This window comes from Schistocerca piceifrons, chromosome 7 (genome assembly GCF_021461385.2).
Source record: "Schistocerca piceifrons isolate TAMUIC-IGC-003096 chromosome 7, iqSchPice1.1, whole genome shotgun sequence".
Lineage (NCBI taxonomy): Eukaryota > Metazoa > Arthropoda > Insecta > Orthoptera > Acrididae > Schistocerca > Schistocerca piceifrons.
This window is the reverse complement of record NC_060144.1, coordinates 315,577,720-315,600,062: the sequence shown is the minus strand read 5'-3', so window position 1 is coordinate 315,600,062 and position 22,343 is coordinate 315,577,720. Positions and strand designations below refer to the sequence as shown.

The 22,343-nt window shown below is 42.6% G+C and overlaps 1 protein-coding gene across 1 annotated transcript in view; it reads right to left on the bottom strand.

Moving 5' to 3' along the window:
* Window positions 1–15,215, bottom strand: part of LOC124805091 (nose resistant to fluoxetine protein 6-like) — a 279,871-nt gene extending 264,656 nt beyond the window's left edge. The window contains exon 1 of the mRNA XM_047265529.1: window positions 15,027–15,215. Coding sequence (XP_047121485.1) covers window positions 15,027–15,177 — 151 coding nt within the window. The 5' untranslated portion in view covers window positions 15,178–15,215. The remainder of the gene's footprint in view (window positions 1–15,026) is intronic.
* Between the last annotated feature and the right edge of the window lie 7,128 nt (window positions 15,216–22,343).

Below are 22,343 nucleotides of genomic sequence, written 5' to 3'. Positions count from 1 at the left end.
AAATTTCCTCTCTTTAAAAATTGTCTGAATTACTCAGCATCACTTTTGCATTCTATTTGTTCAGTATTATGGAACCCGTTGTGTGTAAAGCGATGAATTCCATAAAGCTTTAGTTTTTCTAAGAGTGTAACATGACCGACACAATCAAAAACACTCAGGGAAGATCACAAAAAATACTAACAGGCGATGTTATATTACTAAGACTTGCAATGTCGTCTGATGAGTAGCATTCTCAGCTAAGCAACCTTTCTGGAATCCAAACTGTGATATGCCAACTGTTGGATTGGTGTATAAGGTCGTAGCGTTTTTCCAAGTTTAATAAATACAACAGATACGGATAACAGAGACTTTAGTCATCAATAATATATTCTCCTTCACTATTTACTACAGTCTACCAACGCTGGGTGTAACTTTTCGATTATGAGACTGTAGAAATCACGTGTATTGTGGCTAAGAACTCTTCAAACCTTGTTCAGAGCTCATTTACATCCAGAAGGGAACTTCCTTACAAGACGTCTCAGTTGTTGACAATAAATGTCAGCAGTGACGATTACAACATGGGGAAACAATTCTTAATCACACAACCGTCGCTATTCCACCAGATGCGTACCCTTATGTTTTTTGGATGGGTGCAAATCTTTGTGCGGAGAGTTGCTGCTTTGATTGGGTTCAACCACTCATTTCTTTTCCTCATTTTAGCAGAAACGCTCCACTTCTCGCCGCCTTTAGGGATACAGGATAGGAGGGGTTGGTGTTCTTCACGAGCCAGTTGATGACGAGCAAGCAGCTGATTTTTGTGATTCTGGGTCAGAGCATGCGGTACCCATACACTCGATTTTTTAACCTTCCTCATTGCATGCAAATGTCGCACGATGGTGGGAGATCACAGTTCATCACATTTGCCAGTTTTGGAGTACACTGACGTGGATAACTGTGGATTAATGCGTTTAAACGTTCTTCATCAACACAGGCTTTTCCTGAACATGGAAAGTCACTAACTTCAAAACGATCGTCCTTAAAAGGGGGAAACCATTTTATTCTTTTGCTCTATCCAGTGGCAGCATCCCCACACATGGTGCATATGTTTCTGGCTGTTTCCGCTACCGTCATCCCTCTACTGATCTCGAACAGAAAAAATGTCCCGATCGCTCAACTTGGCACTCCATTTTCTAGCATCCCCAGCCCAACTCACTACCTCCAAATGACAAAATGTCAATATGAAAACTTAAATAGCAACAGTGAACTAAAAATAACGAAATGTCACTCGATAAATAAACCTACAGCAACCGAAATACCAACATGCAAAACAAACACGCTTCGAAGTTGTACACCAATCTAATAAATCGTTTTCACTTACACGTGAGACTACACTTGAGTTAATTACTGTTTCAGTTATTTTGGAAAAAGTCAATAAGGAGTGTGGACGGTAATTACGTGAGCCTTTCGTGTCAGCTTTCCTCTGAAGAGGTTTAACAACTGTGTATTTTAATATGTGTGGAAAACTATTTCCCTGTGTCAGTGATGCATTACAGATATTACTGAGCACATTACTTATTAAAGTAGAAGTACTTTTCAGAATTGTCTGAAGTTGTATCAACACTATACGTACTTTTGTTTTTTAGAGTTTTTATAATTCTGTTAATTTCAGTAAAGGCTCGTTGCTTAAATTTCTGTGGAATGACATTTTTAATATATTATCTTGTTCTTTCATAGGATCGCCATATTAATAAGAATGTGTATCGTACATTAATGTCGCTGAAGGTAAAAATTACTCATTATGACGTTACTTGCATTTTTAATAGTTGGTGTAGGCTACATGTACATATCGTACGCCAAACCATTCGCCGCAGGTATGTCAATTGTGCGACACAACATTTCCGAGTTTCCCTTGTAGATTTAGTTTTTATACAGCGCGATAACGACATCAAGTATCAAGAGAACGTAGACACTGAGCTATGCTATGGAACAACCTGTTACAACAGCCTGAACGGGATAGCCCAGTGGGAAGACGCTGGACTCCTGTTCAGGAGAACGGCGATTAAATCACCATCCTGCCATCTAAACTTAGGTTTTCCACGATATCTGTAAACCGATTAAGGTGAATGCCAGGATGGTTCGTCTGAAAACGCGCATTAGATTTCTACCTAAATTATTCTACAATATAAGCGCGAGCTCCATATCTAATTATCTCACCGTCGGCTGGTCGTTAAAACAAAATCTTTTGGTCCTACACAAAACGTATTCCGCCATAACATTTTATGGTTTCACCTCACCACAACCAAACTGTTGCCATCCAATGTAGCCTAGAGCTCGGGATACGGTATGGCTTAATTTGCCACCAAAAGCCAAAAATTGTGTGGGTAAGATAAGGGGTGACTTACATTCTAGCCGACATCGAGAGATTGAAAGTAATTGGTCACTTCGATTCAGTCAGAACTTAAGTGCTTTTATAGGCAAATGATTGGCATTTAATCACAATTGTACAAAGTAATTATCAAAGCAAGAATTAAGCGAAATCACATTTTTGAATGTTATGTACTGGACAGAAAATTGTTTGTGCCTTATTTAGGATGAAACATCTTCCAGCAATAGTCAGGTTTCGATAACGACAGGATATTGTCTCATCAAGACTGTGATTTACCGTTCTGTGATACTGCTGCCTGCGTTCTTCGGTGTTCTACAACTGTCACGTGAATAGTTTGTTCGTTTCATGTTCCATGGATCATTTTGCACGATATATCGTAATGATGTGGAACGAATCATTTTACATTCACATCATAGATTTATTTGTAAATATGGCTACAAGCTGAACATTTATAAAGCCTTTTTTTTTAAATATTCCGATGTTAGTAATTCCTACCCGCCATCTTGTACACATTACAATTGCAGGAATTCTTCAACGGAATAGAAGGAGCTGTAAAAGAGAAACTTTTTCAGTTTGTTTTCAAGTTTGACTTTGCTGTCTGTGAGACATTTTATATCACTGAGTAATTCACCAAAAATTTTGGTTGCAGCATTGTGCAGCACTTTTTATGCTAAAGACAAACTTAATATGGAGTAATGAATTTAATTTTTCCTTCTGGTGTTGTAATTATATTCATCATTGTTCCTCTTAAAACCGCAGTGCATTATTTACAACACACTTCAAGAGGAAATACACATTCTGTGAAGTAGTAATCAGAATGCCTAAATACTTAAATAGGTGTCTACAAGACGATTGTGGGTGTGCACCGCATATTATTCTTACGGCACGTTCTTGAAAGAAAGACTTCCTTTAATAATGATGAGTTTCTGCAGAACATTATTTCATAAAACAGTATTGAATGAAAATGTTCAAAATGTTTGCTCACTGATCTGTCTCCCTTCAGGATCTGAAAAAGGTCTACGATCAAATATGGCTGTTTTAGAACTTCCAAAATGTACTTTTTACAGTTTAAATTCTCATCAATATTGACACGTAAGAATTTTGAAGTTTCCACACTATTCATTATTTCCTCGCCATGTGTTACACTTATCACTGGTATACCACTCATAGATGTGCAGAACGGAATATCCTGTTGTTTTTTAAGTTGAGAGCGAAACTATTCGCTGAAAACCATTCAGTCACATTTTTAAGGATATTGTTTATCTTTTCTTCTGTTTCTGTATGCATGCTTGGATTGATTACAGTACTAGTGTCATTTGCAAAAAAATAATTCTGCTTGTTGTTTGTTAGATGGAAGGTTGTTTACTATTGTAAGGAGGAATAGTGGACCAAATATGAGCCTTGGGGAACCTGAAACGCGGTTTCTCTCTAGTCAGAACAATGTCCCCGGATTATATTTCTTGAATTACTAAGTTCAACTTTCTACAGTCTTTTGGTTAGATATGACGTTCTCCATTACTCAATTATATAAAACTCCAATTTATCAAGGAGAATCCTCTCAGTCAAATGCCTTAGATATGTAGCAGAAAATACCAACTGGCACTATTTTATTATTTAATGATTGCAAAATTAGGTGAATGAACATGTAAATGGTATTCTCAGTGGAGCAACTCTTCGGAAATCCAAACTGTGATTCGCTGAGGATATTATTGTCGGTGAGGTGAGATGCTATTCTAGAATATATCACCTTCTCAAAATTTATTTGCAAGTGATGTTAGCAGAGAAACCGGTTAGTAGTTTATTGACAGCTCTCGAATCACTTTTCTTGAATAGGGGCTTGGCAATGGCACCTCTCAGTATCTCTGGAAAAATGCCTTGAGTTAGTAGTACATTACTTATTTCAGATAAGACTTGAGTTTATTTTATGGGAACAGCACTCTACTGGAATCGCCGTCAAAACCAGATGAGGTTTAATTTTTGAGGGGGTGTATAATTCTCTTAACATCAGAAGGCGAAATTGCTCATAAATTCAAGTGACTGAATTTTGTGAGAGTTGTTTGTTTCACAGAGTGCTGTGATTTTTATCTTTAACTGTTTGGCCTTTTATTTTCTACTACATTTAAGAAATTATTATTAAACTATCTGCTACCTGTGACTCATCACTTATATCCGTTCCATTCAATTCAATAGTGATGTCATCCTTTTCTGTAGCTGGTTGTCCTGTCTCTCGTTTCACTACTTTCCGTATGGCCGTAAGGTTGTTGTCGGAATCACTGATTTCTAACATAATGTGCATGTTCCTTGATTTTTTAACAACTATTATTACTAATTTTGAGTAGTTTCTGTAGTGCGTAACTACTGCTGCAGGGTCTCTATTTGTTCTTGCTCATGGATACATTTCCCTTTCCCTTTCACAAGATACTTTAATCCCTCTAGTGAGCCATGATTTTTACATGGTTGTTTAACGTAGTTTTGATTAGCTTTTTTGGGAAACTGCTTTCAAATAGTGACATGAATTTATGTAAGAATTTGGTTCGTTATAAATTACACGGCAGGTCATATCTTGTAAGCTACTGTTTTCAGGAGCATTAATTATTCTGATGATTTCCTATGAGGGGAATCCATACTGTAAGGTACTCTGTTATTTATCCTAACTGAGTATCACGATCAGAGAGGGTGTTTGTTACTAGGTAAACAGTTACTTTCTTGCTTTGAGCCTCAGCAAAGAAAATATTATCAGGGTTCTATTGCCTTTATCAACCCATGTTGGGAAGTTGATTTCTGAGATCAGACTGTAGGATCTAAATAAGTTTTCCAGACAATATATCGTTTCAGAATCCTTTAGAAAATCTACAAGGTGGGCGAGAAGTCCCCACACCCCTCTAACCACTGTTTAGTATAACATGTTATTAAGAAGATTGGTAGCTACGTCACTTGTTATCACTTGTTAGAATTCATGTTTACATGTTGTCGCAATAGCAGTCGAGTTTTAACTTGTAGCCATGGCTAATGTGAGCGGTCATAGTTACATTACTGAGGAGCGCTTAGCGACAAATGTGTGGGTGAACAAATGGCAACACAGCAGGGAAGACAATGAGGCAGATTATGGGTTCATTACAGGAAAGATTTAACGAGGCTTCACCGCGAAAGCAACACTTCTGGATTGGGAAAGACGTGCTTTTGCTTCTGGCAGTGTTAAATACAGGCCGTGTAGTGGAAGGAACAAAACGCAGGAAGGAATATGTGTCTCAGTCTCTGCTTCGGTTGAAGAATCTTCTATGAAGTCGACACGTAAACGTGCTTCGAAACCCTGTATATCGATAACAACAAGGCGTGTTCACATGAAAAAAGACTTGAAGACCAGATCTTAGCGACCGATGTTCACAAACGAGTTACCAGAAACAGACCGGAAAGAGTGCGTTTCAGCATGCAGTGCCTCGTTAACTCGGTTTCCAAATGCAGAGAACCGTGCGAAGTTTCATGTTTTCAGATGAATGTGCCATTCATCAGAGCTCACGTGCTAGAAATATTCTCGTTTGGTCCAAGTAGAATCCTCATTACACAGACGTGTTGGGAAGGAAACTGCGTCGCGTGTGATATAGCCAACGATGACATCATTGTATCTGTTTGGAGAGTACTTTTTTGAAGGGATAGTGAACGGCGCAAATTATTAACACCTGTTACAAATATGGTTAATACTTCAGCTTGAGGAAAGGGGCCTCACAAGACGCTTATAGCTGTAGCAGGACTGAGCGCCTCATCACACGATACTAGGGGGCGCGAGGACTTCTCGCCAAGCCTGTACATTGAAGTCACCACGGAGTATGCTGCTGTCTGACAGATAGCATAGTGAGAAATCCAGATTCCTCATAAACACTTCAAAATCTCTCAGTTGGAATCTATTTGTAATTACAATTAAAATTGAACTATTTTTCAGTATTAATCCACGAACGCGGAGTTCTATGTGCTCATCACTACAAAATGTGTTAGTCTCAATGTTTTTGAACTTGTGTTCTGTCTTACTATATCTAGTAACTCCTCCTTTTCCCATATTACTTCTGTGCGAGTAAGCTGCTAGAATACAATATTTTATATGTAACTTGAATCAAGAACGAAGAACAAAAGGCAAGAACACACAAGGGGAGTAGTACATAAATCAATGCGCTTAACGTGTGAAATTTTTATACGGATATCAAGTAAAAACACAGCTGGGCGGGATTCCATTACTGTAATGCTAATGTGCAGTCGATAGGTCCAGGAGGGCCATACTCAACACCATGGAGGATCTGAAAGGCACCACTTGACTGTCGCTCCAGAGGACAGATGTGTTGCTCGCGCAGTTGTGCAGGAAGATCGTTGACCCACGTCAAATGATTCGAGTTAGCAAACTGTCTAGTCTGCAGCAAGGAAAGTATCCACACTAAGTGTTCGAGGATATCTGAAGCATCACGGATGTCAGCTCGACAACCACTGCTGTGGATCCCTTGACGTGGTAACGGAAAGAGGCCCGACCGCAGTGGAGTGAACACCGAAAAAAGGAGTACCTACGTCCCGTTTTTAAGAAGGGCCTACATCGTTGACGTTAATTTGTTGTACAATTATGGAACATCTGTTAAGCTCAAGAATTATGACGTTTTTGGAGACTGAAACATCTCCTCTATTAAAATTAACATGGACTTTGCAAACAGATACCCTGCAATACTCAGCTCGCTCTCTTCCTCCATGAGATCCACAGCGCCGTAGACAATGGCGCACAGGCTGCTGCCGTGTTCTTTGACTTTGCGAAGGCATCTGACTCCGTCCCGCACAGCCGTTTAGTGGGAAAAAAATACTAGCTCATCGAATATCGGATTAGATTACCGATTGCATTCAAGACTTCCTTTCAGATAGACCACAACATGTCACTCTTAACGGAGCAAAATCGACAGATGTAAAGGTAATTTCCGGAGTAGCCCAAAGAAATATGCTAGGGCCGCTACCTTTTAAGAAATATATAAATCATCTAGTAGAAAGCGTCGGATGCTCTTTAAGACTGTTCGCAGATGTGGCTCTGTCTATAACAAAGTAGAAACGCCAGAAGATAGTAACAGTTTGCAGAATGACCTCCAGAGAATTGATTAATGGTACTCTGGCGGTTGACCCTGAAGGTACATAAAAGTGACGTGAAGTGAAGTGTCGTGTGACGAGGGCCTCCCGTCGGGTAGACCGTTCGCCTGGTGCAAGTCTTCCGATTTGACGCCACTTCTGTGACCTGCGCGTCGATGGGGATGAAATGATGATGATTAGGACAACACAACACCCAGTCCCTGAGCGGAGAAAATCTCCGACCCAGCCGGGAATCGAACCCGGGCCCTTTGGATTGACAGTCTGTCGCGCTGACCACTCAGCTACCGGGGGCGGACAAAAGTAACATATTGTCCATACATAGGAAAAGAATCCATTGCTGTACAGCTACACTACTGATGACAAACCGCTGGAAACAGTATCCACCGGAAAATATCTGGCACTAACTATCCAGAGAAACCTCGAATGGAATGTCCACATAAAACAAATAGTGGAAAAAGTAGATGCCAGACTAAGAGTCATAGAAAGAATCTATTGAAAATGTATCTCTTCCACGAAAGAAGGGTCTTATAAGGCGCTTTTCGACTGATTCTTGAGTATCTTTCATCTATCTGGGATCCCTACCCGGTAGGACTGATAGAAGAGACAGACAAGATCTAACGAAGAGCGACGCGTTTCGTCACGGGATCGTTTAGCGAGTGCGAGAGGGTTACAGATGCTCATCGAACTTCAGTGGCAGCAGTTACAAAATGGTTCAAATGGCTCTGAGCACTATGGCACTTAACATCTGAGGTCATCAGTCCCCTAGAACTTAGAACTACTTAAAGCTAACTAACCTCAGGACATCACACACATCCATGCCCGAGGCAGGATTCGAACCTGCGATCGTAGCAGTCGCGCGGCTCCAGACTGAAGCGCCCAGAAGTTACAAGAGAGGCATTGTGCATCAAGGAGACATTTACTATCGAAATTCCGAGAGAGAAAATTAGAGAAATTAGAGCCAATGCAGGGGCTTAACGGCAGTCATTCTTCCCACTCGCTGTTGAAGAGTGCAACAGCGTTGGAGGGCTCAGTTAGTGGCACAAAAGGTACCCTCCACCACACACCATTAGGTGGCTTGTGGATCGTGATGTAGATGTAGATACAGTATCACAAAGAACGTATCCCTGCACGAGAGCTCCAATGAGAAGAAACGTTGCCGAACTGCATTCTTCACCGTCATATGGGCCCAGCAGCTTGCCTGACAGTGTGGGATGCAATCGAATACACAGCACGATCACCACTGGGCCTCATAGCCGACAATGTAGGCAGATGCCACGATGTTTCTGACACCTAAGATCGGTGGATAGCTCCAGTTTCGAGGGCTGTGTGGCGTTATATTTCAACAAGATAACATTAATTTTTTTCATGCAGTGTACCAAAGCCGTATATTTATGACAAGAGAGACATTTTGAATGTTTCCATACCATCTGTTATTGAAACGTAATCCCTGTAAGCAAGTGAAACTATATGTTTCCAGAGACATTTTGAACGCTCAGGCATCTGTGATGTAGGGTGAAGCGTCAAAGAAACTGGTATAGGCATGCGCATTCAAATACAGAAATATGTAAACAGGCAGAATACGGCGCTGCTGTCGGCAACGCCTATATATGACAACAAATGTCTGGCGCAGTTGTTAGATCGGTTACTGCTGCTACAATGCCAGATTGTCAAGATTTAAGTGAGTTTGAACGTGGTGTCACAGTTGGCGCACGAGCGATGGGGCACAGCATCTCTGAAGTAGCGATGAAGTGGGGATTTTCCCGTACGACCATTTCACGAATGTACCGTGAATATATAAAAAAACAATGGTTCAAATGGCTCTGAGCTCTATGGGGCTTAACTTCTGAGGTCATCAGTCCCCTGGACTTAGAACAACTTAATCCTAACTAACCTAAGGACATCACACACATCCATGCCCAAGGCAGGATTTGAACCTGCGACCATGGCGATCGCGCGGTTCCAGTCTGTAGCGCCTAGAACCGCTCGACCACTACGACCGGCTCGTGAATATCAGGAATCCGATAAAATATCAAATCTACGACGTTCCTGTGGCTGGAAGAAGATCCTGCAAGAACGGGACCAACGACGACTGAAGGGAATCGTTCAACGTGACAGAAATGCAACTCACTGATTTATGAACAGCCCTACAGGATTCATGGTGTCAATTCCAGCAATACTTCAGACATTATTAGAGTCCATGCCACGTCGTGTTGCAGCATTTTTGCGTGCTCCCGGAGGCCCTAAACGATATTAGTCAAGTGTACCAGTTTCGTTGTTTTTTCAGTATATATGTGCAGAATGAAGCGTTGAATGAAAGTTTGTACCAAGGCCTGGATTCGAACCTGGATCTCCTGCTCACTAACGAGATGTGCTAACAGATACGCCACCATACCACAATGGCATCGCACAACTGCACCTCGCTTCTCAATCCAAATTCCCATTTACGCCTGACCGCTTGGTATTCCCCTAAACTTGAACAGCATTGCATACGCTCTCCAACTGTACTGAATTTGAATTTGGGTTGAAGATGAAGGTGTTGTTCTAGCGTAGTCTGTGCAGCTATGCGAAGATACCGTGCCAAGGTTGCGTAGTTGTTGTCGCATCTGGCTCCTGAGTAGGAAACCCGAGTTCTAATCACACCCAGCCTTGGCACAAATTTTCATTTGACGTATCAGTCTGCATATACAGGGTGTTACAAAAAGACACGGCCAAACTTTCAGGAAACATTCCTCACACACAAAGAAAGAAAATATGTTAAGCTGACATGTGTCCGGAAACGCTTACTTTCCATGTAAGAGCTCATTTTATTACTTCTCTTCAAATCACATTACTCATGGAGTGGAAACACACAGCAACAGTACGTACCAGCGTGACTTCAAACACTTTGTTACAGGAAATGTTCAAAATGTCCTCCGTCAGTGAGGATACATGCATCCACCCTCCGTCGCATGGAATCCCTGGTGCGCTGATGCAGCCCTGGAGAATGGCATATTGTATCACAGCCGTCCACAATACGAGCACGAAGAGTCTCTACATTTGGTACCGTGGTTGCGTAGACAAGAGCTTTCAAATGGCCCCATAAATGAAAGTCAAGAGGGCTGAGGTTAGGAGAGCGTGGAGGCCATGGAATTGGTCCGCCTCTATCAATCCATCGGTCACCGAATCTGTTGTTGAGAAGCGTACGAACACTTCGACTGAAATATGCAGGAGCTCCATACTGCATGAACCACATGTTGTGTCGTACTTGTAGAGGCACATGTTCTAGCACCACAGGTAGAGAATCCCGTATGAAATTATGATAACGTGCTCCACTGAGCGTAGGTGGAAGAACGTGGGGCCCAATCAAGACAACACCAACAATGCCTGCCCAAACGTTCACAGAAAATCTGTGTTGATGACGTGATTGCACAATTGCGTGCGGATTCTCGTCAGCCCACACATGTTGATTGTGAAAATTACAATTTGATCACGTTGGAATGAAGCCTCATCCGTAAAGAGAACATTTGCACTGAAATGAGGATTTACACATCGTTGGATGAACCATTCGCAGAAGTGTACCCGTGGAGGCCAATCAGCTGCTGATAGTGCCTGCACACGTTGCACATGGTACGGAAACAACTGGTTCTCCCCTAGCACTCTCCATACAGTGACGTGGTCAACGTTACCTTGTACAGCAGCAACTTCTGACGCTGACATTAGGGTTATTGTCAAATGCACGAAGAATTGCCTCGTCCATTGCAGGTGTCCTCGTCGTTCTAGGTCTTCCCCAATCGCGAGTCATAGGCTGTAATGCTCCGTGCTCCCTAAGACGCCGATCAATTGCTTCGAACGTCTTCCTGTCGGGACACCTTCGTTCTGAAAATCTGTCTCGATACAAACGTACCGCGCCACGGCTATTGCCCCGTGCTAATGCATACATCAAATGGGCATCTGCCAACTCCGCATTTGTAAACATTGCACTGACTGCAAAACCACGTTCGTGATGAACACTAACCTGTTGATGCTACGTACTGATGTGCTTGAAGCCAGTACTGTAGAGCAATGAGTCGCATGTCAACACAAGCACCGAAGTCAACATTACCTTCCTTCAGTTGGGCCAACTGGCGGTGAATCGAGGAAGTACAGTACATACTGACGAAACTAAAATGAGCTCTAACATGGAAATTAAGCGTTTCCAGACACATGTCCACATAACATCTTTCCTTTAATTGTGTGTGAGGAATGTTTCCTAAAAGTTTGGCCGTACCTTTTTGCAACAATCTGTGTACATCATTGATGTTTGAGACTTGAAAAGTCTCTGGAACTGTATTGTTTCATTTGATAAAAGAACCTATGCCTGGGTTTTAGACAGGATCACACGTTTCCTACTATGCTGAGGCGCTATTCCAATACAGTTGGAGAAACACTGCTATGCTGTTCGATTTTAGGAGGAATATTAAGTGGAGTGAGGCGTGAATGGAAATTTGGACATCTATCTGGTGAGCAGGAGACCAGAGTTCGATTCCTGGCCTTGGTCCATATTTTCTTTCATCGCATCAGTCTCTTTACATATATCATTCATATTCACTGTAGAAAGCTCTCACGAGTGGCCAATTTCTTCCTTACGGGGCCAATTTCAAGGGCAGCATGGGTATATTATGATATATTGACACTGATATTGGCTGATTTTTAGTCTTCCATGTTTGTTTTCCTTTTATAGTTAACAGAAGTTGGTTTAAACACGTTGTGCTTCTGATTACAAGTTTTTGTGTGGAATGCAGTCTTTGACTTGCGTTATAAATACTCGTATTGTGATTGCGTTCTTCTCGCATCCGTAATACTGGTTGGGGTAAATGATTCCAAATTTGTTTTTCTTTCACATAAAACAGGAGCTGCTTTCGTTGCATAGTGTTCTGTGAACTTACAAGTATCTGTTATTGCTGACGAATCTTAGTAGGAACTGTTCGATTTAAATGTTTTTTAAGTATACTGATCGTCTTCTACGTTATTTTTGTTTGTTTCCATTTTCCGTACGTCCTCGCATTTAATGGAGAATTCCATGTCAGCAGGTAATGACAGTATTGTTATTCAACTTTATTATATATCTTGCCACGGAATGAGCATGTAATTCTGCTTTGAATGGTGTTGCTTCTTTCCACTGAGTTCTATGCATTTCATATTGGCCTGCAGGGTATGAGTGTAGATGTATGTGGGTGACTAGAGCATTCGCCCTAGCAAATGCTAGAAATGCGACAGTAATTACGCAAATGTTTTCACACGTTGGTAATAGGTATTACAAGCAGTACATTTTTGCAGGATAAAGTGAGAATTTCGGTAGCGTTCATTACATGTGAGAATACGAAAACCGGATGATATAAAAAAAACATAGAATACGAACAATGTTCTTACAGTACATTTACATCGAATAGTTCGCACACGGATTCATAATGCGACGAAATCGGTTTCAATTTTATATGACACCATAACGAATATCGAACGATTTATCCCACCCAATGTTGCTGATGAGAGCAAAAATTAAGCAGATTATGAGCAACATATTTACGTTTCAATTCAGAGAGTACAATATGCACAAGACGGTAGTAATCAGCAACATAATTTCCTCTTGATAATAGCCACACGGTTGAAACTACAATATTGGACTGAGTGGTGTTGCGCATCGTATTGGTGCCATTGGTAGGTTGACATCCTGTATTAGGGATAGTGGCGTCTCATTTTCTTCTTGTGTTTACTAGCGCAACTATGTCTGCTAGCATTGTCTGTCCGCGATTGGCAGCAGCAGCGGTTATCGATATCCAGTACTGTAGTACTATCTTTGGAGGGATGTCAAGTGTTTCCAGGTCGGAGTGTGTCGGGCTGTTCAGTTGGAATGGAGCAGCAGTGAGGTACGGCAGCACGAGGACATGGACATGCCGGGACTGCTGGCAGCATGCAGGCACTGCCAGATTGAGGGTCTGTAGTTTCAAGGGCCACAACCACGTTGTCCACCGGATCCAGGACGTTTGAGTTGGTGAACATTAACCCAGTTGTGAAACCTCCACTATTTTGAGATCACGCTGTTTGTTCATGCGTTGCTGCTCGCAGGGTCGCTGAGACGAAGAGCAACAAGTAGTGTGTTTGGACTTGGCGAAATTAGTTAGCCATCCTCTGCATCTCATTATTTATCGTCGAATTCCTTGTGTTTATTGCTGATGTTCAACCAGCGGTATGTTTCTGCCTAGTGGCCGCTAGTGCCCCAGTTACCTACAATGGAGGTTATCATATTTTCACGGAGTGTACCTTTCCTCGCTTTGCTGCTGCTGTCTGGTAAGGCGTGTAGTTTGACAGCCTTCTTGATTGTGGTCCGGATATGTTGTTTCTTTTGGACTACTTTTGTCATAGTGGTTCCTTCTGTTTCTGGATGTTCTAAACACGAGATTCTGAAGACGCAGTATTGTCTGATGGTTCCGCCTTGCCTGGGTTATTCCATCGTTGTATTGGTTATCAGACGTTAGGTAGATTTTGCAAGAGTGTTGGTCTGCATTTAAACTGTCTCTAGTTTCATTTGCCATCTGGTTAAGTGAATACAACTCTTGGCTGCCTGTCTCATTGGTTACGAAGTTGAGTGACTTTCCCAGGCCGATCCTTGGAGCACTGTCTGAGGCCCATTTCTCTCTTGGTTTGATCAGACTGTGATTGTGTTTTTTTTTTAATATTTTACTATCTCTTGGAGAAATTTAACTGTTTTAAGAATTTACTATCCAGGCCTTCAGCCATCAATTGTTTTTTTGAGTTATTACTATTGGAGCTTTCAGCTGACAAATAATTTGAATTTTCTGGTTTATAAGGCCTTCAGCCGTGAACGAAATTTGTCTTCAGAATTTTTGATTAGATATTGTCTCTTAATAGTGAAATTTGGATGACTGTTTTTTATTGTTAACCTTATTCCACAAATAAACTGTACATGATTCAAAAAAAAAAAAAAAAAAAAAAAAAAAACAAACTGAGCAAACAGCGGTAACTGAGTAAGGCCCCGTCCACACTGAATCCTGCCTTTCCCTAAGTCCCATGTTTATTAACAAATAAATAGACCTTACCCTACCACCGGGTTACCAGACACATCCATAAAGTATAAATGAAAAATATCGTCATCTAGTATTCGTATTTCGAAAAGCAATATTAAGAATTTCTGCGCATTATTTCTCGTGTTCAAAGTTGCCTTCCAGGCCACTTGAAGCGCTGCTGTCGTTCTGTTTCCGAGTCGTAACACGGGCCACTGGCCTTGCACTTCTGATATTTTGGTGTTCTGTGGGTTACAGGCAACGTTGCTGTCAGAGCTGTGTTGTTCTGTGTTCTAAACTTCGCACGTGCGCTGTGTACTAACTTTCACACCTACAAATTAAATGATATGTTCTTCCTACTCTTCTGCATTCGAACAGTAAGTGAATTGTAGTTAAATTGTACCGTTTCCCATTTTGCAATTTTATTGGCCAGCAGTGTCTCAGAAACAGCTGTGTGACCCACGTTGAATTCCCGCATTCCGCTGTGCCGCTAGGGAGAGCGTTGCAGGGCTACTTACTGCGTATCGTCCGGAGAGATATGTTGCGGTCTGGCTCAGTTAGGTCCCTGCTGTCGACCTCGCACTGGCTGCTCATCTCACGTGTCTGGGCTGCAGCAACAGTAGCCGCCAGCAGCACCAGCAGCAGCGCAGTACCAGGCGATCCTCCCATGGTGAGGCGCGGCGGTGTACTCCCGTCGGCAAAGGGCTTCGCAGATCTCGCAGCGTTAACCAGACACGCAGTACTCACGTGATAGTTCTCCAAGTGCGCCCGCTTTCTGTGCCCAGGCGCCGGCTCCGTCGTCTGCATCAATATATAAACATCGCCACAAGTTATCGCTTTGAACGGCGGGAATTTGTACATCCAAAAACAGGGTGACCAGCGAAGGAGTCGCTGATTTCAAGATTAAATATCTCGAAAAGTATGATCGATACACGAGTGCAACAAACGTTATGTTTATTTTGAAAGCTGTAAAAATTTTATACAGGAGTTACACAGAAGTTTGGAAATACACTACTGGCCATTAAAATTGCTACACCAAGAAAAAATGCAGATGATAATCGGGTATTCATTGAACAAATATATTATACTAGAACTGACATGTGATTACATTTTCACACAATTTGGGTGCATAGATCCTGAGAAATCAGTACCCAGAACAACCACCAATGCCTGTAATAATGGCCTTGATACGCCAGGGCATTGAGTCAAACAGAGCTTGGATGGGGTGTACAGGAACAGCTGCCCATGCAGCTTCAACACGATACCACAGTTCATCAAGAGTAGTGACTGGCGTATTGTGACGAGCCAGTTGCTCGGCCACCGTTGACCAGACGTTTTCAATTGGTGAGAGATCTGGAGAATGTGCTGGCCAGGGCAGCAGCCGAATATTTTCCGTATCCAGACAGGTCCGTACAGGACTTGCAACATACGGTCGTGCATTATCTTGCTGAAATGTAGGGTTTCGCAGGGATCAAATGAAGGGTAGAGCCACGGGTCGGCCGGCCGGGGTGGCCGAGCGGTTCTAGGCGCTACAGCGTGGAACCGCGCGACCGCTACTGTCGCAGGTTCGAATCCTGCATCGGGCACGGATGTGTGCGGCGTCCTTAGGTTAGTTAAGTTTAAGTAGTTCTAAGTTCTAGGGGACTGATGACCTCAGTAGTTAAGTCCCACAGTGCGCAGAGCCATTTTTTTTTGCCACGGGTCGTAACATATCTGAAATGTAACGTCCACTACTCAAAGTGCCGTCAATGTGAACAAGAGGTGACCGAGACGTGTAACCAATGGCACCCCATACCATCACGCAGGGTGATACGACAGTATGGCGATGACGAATACATGCTTCCAATGTGCGTTCACCGCAATGTCACCAAACACGGATGCGATCATCATGATGCTGTCAACAGTACCTGGATTCATCCGAAAAAATGACGTTTTGCCATTCGTGCACCCAGGTTCGTCGTTGAGTACACCATCGTAGGCGCTGCTGTCTGTGATGCAGCGTCAAGGGTAACCGCAGCCATGGTCTCCGAGCTGATAGCCCATGTTGCTGCAAGCGTCATCGAACTGTTCGTGCAGATGGTTGTTGTGTTGCAAACGTCCCCATCTGTTGACTCAGGGATCGAGACGTGGCTGCACGATCCATTACAGTCATGTGGATAAGATGCGTGTCATCTCGACTGCTAGTGATACGAGGCCGCTGGGATCCAGCACAGCGTTCCGTATTTCCCTCCTGAACCCACCGACTCCATATTCTGCTAACAGTCATTGGATCTCGACCAACGCGAGCAACAATGTCGCGACATGATTAACCGCAATCAGGATAGGCTACAATCCGACCTTTATCAAAGTCGGAAACGTGATGGTACGCATTTCTCCTCCTTACACGAGGCATCACAACAACGTTTCAGCAGGCAACGCCGGTCAACTGCTGTTTGTGTATGAGAAATCGGTTGGAAATTCATGTCAGCACGTTGTAGGTGTCGCCACGAGCGCTAACCTTGTGTGAATGCTCTGAAAAGCTAATCATTTGCATATCACAGCATCCTCTTGCTGTTGGTTAAATTTCACGTCTGTAGCACGTCATCTTCGTGGTGTAGCAATTTTAATGAACAGCAGTGTACTTAGAAAAGCTGGAAACAGATGGCTTTCTAATCCCAATATTTAGTGCCTACAAATAGTGCCCTACAGTCTAGAACAATCACTGCACCGTTGAAACGTACTGAAGGAAGAGGTTGGAATCGTATATTGTATTGAGCAACGTGTTGTTCTGGTTCTAGAATGCCACAAATAGCACACGGAAAGGTACAGTTTTCAATCACCATTTAATGTTACATAAGGTTCCGATACAGGAAAAGATTCCCAAGCTCTTCACCAAATTCCAACGACAGGCAGCGTGGCTGAAAGATCTAGCGAAGAACATTGGAACGAGGTAAACTGGAGTTATTCCTGAAAATATAGCCACGGCTTCTGGAATTATTCAGCAAGATTCAAAGAAGAATTGCAGCAGACACTGGTTTGAAACTTTCGAGCGGGCGGAAAGTACTGAGACGATACATATTTGCATTCAAAATCCCAAGCCACGAGGCCATACCTGTCGGAGCTGTGAGACAGAGGACAGGCTTTGCAAACTACATCTCACAATGATTGGTAATGAAGGATTTGATTTTGCCTGCGTCTGGTTCACAGATGAACCACACATCACTTGACTGGAGCGTTGAATAAAGAAAAATAGTGATTTTGGGGTTCCGAAAATCCCCATTTGTGCGAAGCGAAACCACTGCATCTCCCTAAGTTACTATTTGGGCTGTGATATACAGCAGAGGCATTTTTGGACCTTTCTTCCTGCAAGAACGATCACTAGTGAAGGTTAAGCTGCGAATTTGGAACAAGTTGTCGCCACAGGAATGGGTCATTCAAAATGAGGCCAGACTGCATCGCACCAAACAGGTGTTCCGCGTTATTGATAAACACTTTGCGAACAGAGTCGCTGCGTTGACGTATTGCAAATATGATGGGGCATGGATGGAGTGTCTTCCATACCCTCCCGGTCTGATTCCTTGTAAATGCAACCTATGTGGCATCTGAATTCATTTCCGCAGAAACAATACACGCTCTGATGGTAAATTTCAGAGTTCGTTTGCATCATGTCCCGACTGCAAGTGGTGGACGTTTCAAAAAGAGTGATGTGACTGCAAAGACTCCTTGCAAACGACAAGTTTAATTAGGCACATTCATACTGTACGAGCTACACATCGTATAATGCCACCTGTTAGCTGGTTTTCTATTTCGAAATTTCTGTATAAAATTTTTACAGCCTTCGCAGTCAACATACCTTTTTTTGCACTCGTCTGTCGATCTTAGTTTTTGAGCTACTTAATTTTGAATTCAGGGACACCGTGTACTGTTCACCATTAAAACTGAAGCACCGGGGAGGATGATAAAAAATGAAATTCAGCGTATTAAGCGTTTAGGATATAGTAGGAAGAATGGATGAATAGCTTTGTAGATGACTCGCGAAAATTAGTACGCAGAGCACAACCTATGGCACGATCAACAGTTGTATGCAGAACGGGCATCAAGTGGAACTGAGCTTGTGGTGCACCAGAATCACCTCGAAGGTGTTTGTTTGGAACTGAACGGTTTCCTTCGGAGTGTCAGACCTATCAAGCAAAACTCATTCCCATATTCATATTGCGGTTCTTACGTCTCGTACCTTTCTATACCATTCAGACAAGTCCTCTCCAGATCCGTTTAGGGCAATTCATTCCTCACTTCGGGCTCTTAGTCCACTACCTCCAAGACCTCTCTCCCTGCTCAAACCCTCTGACGCGCAGATGTTGATCCTCGTTACCTGGAGGTATTCTGCAGAATTTTTCCAAACCTTTGTGGAAAGAGATTACATGTCTCTGCCTCTCTTTGGCTTCGATCTGTACATATTTAAAGCTGATATCCCTTTTGTTTAAGAACACTGTTCTGAAAACATTATTTGAACAAAGACACGAATTAACTCGTAAATATTTTCGTCTTAGAGCAAGTAATCGTGATCATTTTACTTGCAAACAAAGTGACATTTAGATGGTGCTTGATTACTTGCTGAGCCGGCCGCAGTGGCCGAGTGGTTCTCGGCGCTTCAGTCTGGAACCGAGCGACCGCTACGGTCGCAGGTTCGAATCCTGCCTCGGGCATGGATGTGTGTGATGTCCTTAGGTTGGTTAGGTTTAAGTAGTTCTAAGTTCTAGGGGACTGATGACCTCGGATGTTAAGTCCCATAGTGCTCAGAGTCATTTGAACCATTTTTTAGTACTTGCTGAGTGAATCGTTAAATCGAATCTAGTTCTCACCGCCGGGGAACAAAATACTAAAACGGGACCCGCTAGGCTTCACAACCAATTGCTATAAACATTCGGCAGAACTACACGTCCATCAGTTTACGTGCACGCTTGATAATCTCAGACCCACCATGTGAAGTGGCCTCTGTTGTACAGAAGGTCGTACAAAATAGTGAACACTTCTATGAGAAAGATTCATCTTCTTTCACTGTGCTCAGCATTGTATGGTGATGAACGATATTGTCAACTGTCCAGGATGGAAAACCTGCCAACCCGTACTTTCATGTCGGGCCACAGTCCTGCATAATCCGTCCTAACCACCGAAATGATCTTCATCGGACGAATATTCGTCATAAAACAGCTTCAATGTTTCGTTTACCTTCGTGGCGCATATGTGTACACATCGTAGAGTTCCAGTGACGTGTGCTGTTCACTGAAAACGACTCGCCTTTCTGTTTGAGCAAACGAAATAGCCTAGTGGATAAGTCAGTGGACTTGATTCCGGGCCAAACAGATTTAAATTTTCCTATGTTGCCTTAATACACGTCCGACGGTCCGCGTTGGGATGCTTGCTTTGAAATGGTCACGTCCGATTTCTTCCCACTCTCTACCAATTATGAGCAGTTTCTAATGCTTTAACTCTAATTTTCCCTCTTTTCTCGTTTTCCATGGGTGATGGTTTGCCCATACTACTTTGCTATACCACTTTGGTAAGACAACGGTTCACAAACCTCTCCTCTCTGTCTTGCTATCCTTTTACTTCTCATCGTTTTCACATGACGTTATTGTGCCGCAATGTGTATTTTTTTCAATTACCGATACGACAGTAAAAGGAGCTTTGAATAATTTCTTGGCGAAAGAGGAATGCGAAAATTATTGAAGTAAAGCGATTGTCTACAACATAGTTTCACCTATAATTGAGCGTGATTATCCCAAATCTAAACAGCTACAATATCTCACGAATTAGTTGACTGTCAACTGCACTGCGAACTATTACGTAAGAAGTCGAGGTGCCACCTCTCTTAAAAATTGCTGTCTATACTCTAGGCATGCAGAAGTACAGGTAGTGAACAATAAAAGAAATACGCCAGGGTACTTTCATAGTTCGGAGAAGCGGTGCGGAAGGGTCAACGAGGAGGACCTAAAGTGACAATAACTGGAGTGAATTTGCTTCCTCGTACCGCGTTGGCAATAGCGCCGAGGTCATGCTGCTGCTCGTCTATGAAACAAAAGACTGTCAGCGTTTAAAGCGTGTTGGCGTCGCGTGCTGCGGCCCTGTGTTGTTCCATTCTGCCGGCGGCGGATGTGAGGGGCCGGCCCGCGAGGAAACGTGGCGTTTTGTAACGCCGAAGGCAACATCTGTTTCGTGACAAGACAAAAGAAGAGCAAAACGAATGTGTGCATCTTTACAGATCGAAAAACGCGCAGAAGCCATCTTCGCGGTGAATGACGCAAAGGAACCATGAGGAAATGAGATCAACCGACGACGAGGTTCCTAGAGACGAGGGGGGGGGGGGGGGGGGGGGCGCTGATTACACAGGGTGTTCACAAAAGAAGGAGCTTGTGGTGTGGGGAGTGAAACACCACTTGACCATGCTGCTGGTCTCGTCTCGGCATTCGTATCAAGTGAGTTAAAGACTCCACAGGAAACATATATCATGTAAGGCAGACAGAATACCAGTCTGGAGCCTCGAATACGCCTGTTAGTCTCTTTAAGCTAGTTATAGCTTATATACAGTGCGTAAATTTTAAGTTGACAAACCAGAATAACTCGAAAAATAAGCTTCACGCAAAAAAATGTGTGGAATCCAAAGTTGATTATTTTCGACGAGGACATTTGCTGATGCTAAAATTATCCCACTACCCCAGCCCCCTGGGAGTGGGGTGGGAGGCAACTTTAAAATTTCAAATGGGAACCCCCATTTTTTATTGCAGGATCAGGTTCTACATAAAAAAACTACGTACATTTTGTCTTAAGTATTTGTTTTGATTTTTGGTAGTTGGCGCTGTAATTCAAGAAAATCCATGTCCTCATTTCTGCATGGAAAAGGGTTATGGGGAAATGAAAAATACTTATTTACTTCGTAAATTTTTATTCGCTAAAACTAAAACCCTCCCCATAGGGTGGGGTTTGAGAGAGACGAATTAGAGTTTCACGAACGTTGACCCAAATATTAATTTTTTCCACAGATTCGGATAAGTTTAGTTTGTTTCGTAGTTATGAGATCACACAACTTTTAATTATCAAACAAAACATCTGACTAGCTAACTAACTAACCAAACATCCTACTTACTAACGAGTGAACTCATTAACTAAAAAACGGACTCACGAACCTAATTTTTTTTATTAGATTCGGAGTAATCACTCTTATTCGTCGAGAAGTCTCACAACTGGGGTGTTTGCTTAATTTGAGTGATTCAGTTTTGGGTGGAAAAACGTAGAAAACGACATTCATAAATTTATTGACTTAAATCACATTGTTCACACCTTTATTTTATTTCAGAATATAGCGGCTGTTTTTTTCCAGAGTACATGCATTACTGTAGTGAACAGAATCCACACTGGATTCGAGAAGTCAACCATCATCGACCTTGGTCAGTTAATGTTTGGTGTGGTATAATTTGCGATAAACTAATGGGTGTATATTTTATAGACGGTAATTTGAATGGCAACAAATATTGAAACCTACTTGAAAATGAACTGCCAGATCTACTTGAAGACCTGACCATCGAACTTCGACAAAGCACGTGGTTTCAACGTGATGGTGGTCCAGCGCATTATTCATTAGTAGCGCGCGATGTACTAGACCGACTTTACCACGGTCGCTGAATCGGCAGGGCAGGTCCTGTGAATCGGCCAGCCAGATCGCCTGACCTTACCTCGCCAGATTTTTTCTCATGGGGTTATCTAAAAGATATATCTTTTCAGGAAACGCCTACCACTCGCGAAAACATGATGCAAAGAATAAGAGATGCTTGAGTTGCAATTACAACAGACATGTTATC